Raw genomic sequence first — 454 nt, forward strand, 5'->3', positions numbered from 1 at the left:
CCGGTGCTCGCGGTGGTGCCACCGCCGCCGGTCGTCACCGTCACCCCCTGTTTTGTCCCCGCAGCGTCACCCCCTCCCAAAAATACACGGCGCGCGGCAGCCGGGGCGAGGTGGTGGCCTCGTTCGGCTCCGTCCAGGGTCCCTCCTGGAGCGGTGGGGGCGGCCGCGGTTGTACCCCGAAAGTTTTTGGTTCCCCGGAAGAAAATTTGACAAAAAGCTACAAATTCATGTTTCAGAAAGCGCTTGACATCCGGGAAGGTGATGCCACAGCCGGGGGAGGGGGTTCGGGAAGGTGACCCCTGCCTCGATTTGGTGGTTAACCCCGTTTTCGGGGGGTTTTTTTTTGGGGTGTGGATAACGCCTGTGCTCCCTCCGTAGCGCTGTCTTGGAGGATCGAGGAGCTCGGTGACGTGCTGAAGAGCCACCATCACCTGGAGGACTTCGCCTCGGTGTT

At 61.9% G+C, this 454-nt stretch overlaps 1 protein-coding gene across 1 annotated transcript in view; it reads left to right on the forward strand.

Annotated features, from left to right (window-relative positions):
- Positions 1–64: 64 nt before the first annotated feature.
- Positions 65–454, forward strand: part of POLA2 (polymerase (DNA directed), alpha 2, accessory subunit) — a gene marked incomplete at both ends in the record, with an annotated part of 6060 nt that continues 5670 nt past the window's right edge. The window contains 2 exon segments of the mRNA XM_009578196.1: positions 65–258; positions 379–449. Coding sequence (XP_009576491.1) covers positions 65–258; positions 379–449 — 265 coding nt within the window.

Source organism: Fulmarus glacialis, unplaced genomic scaffold (assembly GCF_000690835.1).
Source record: "Fulmarus glacialis isolate BGI_N327 unplaced genomic scaffold, ASM69083v1 scaffold4315, whole genome shotgun sequence".
In the NCBI taxonomy this organism is placed as follows: domain Eukaryota; kingdom Metazoa; phylum Chordata; class Aves; order Procellariiformes; family Procellariidae; genus Fulmarus; species Fulmarus glacialis.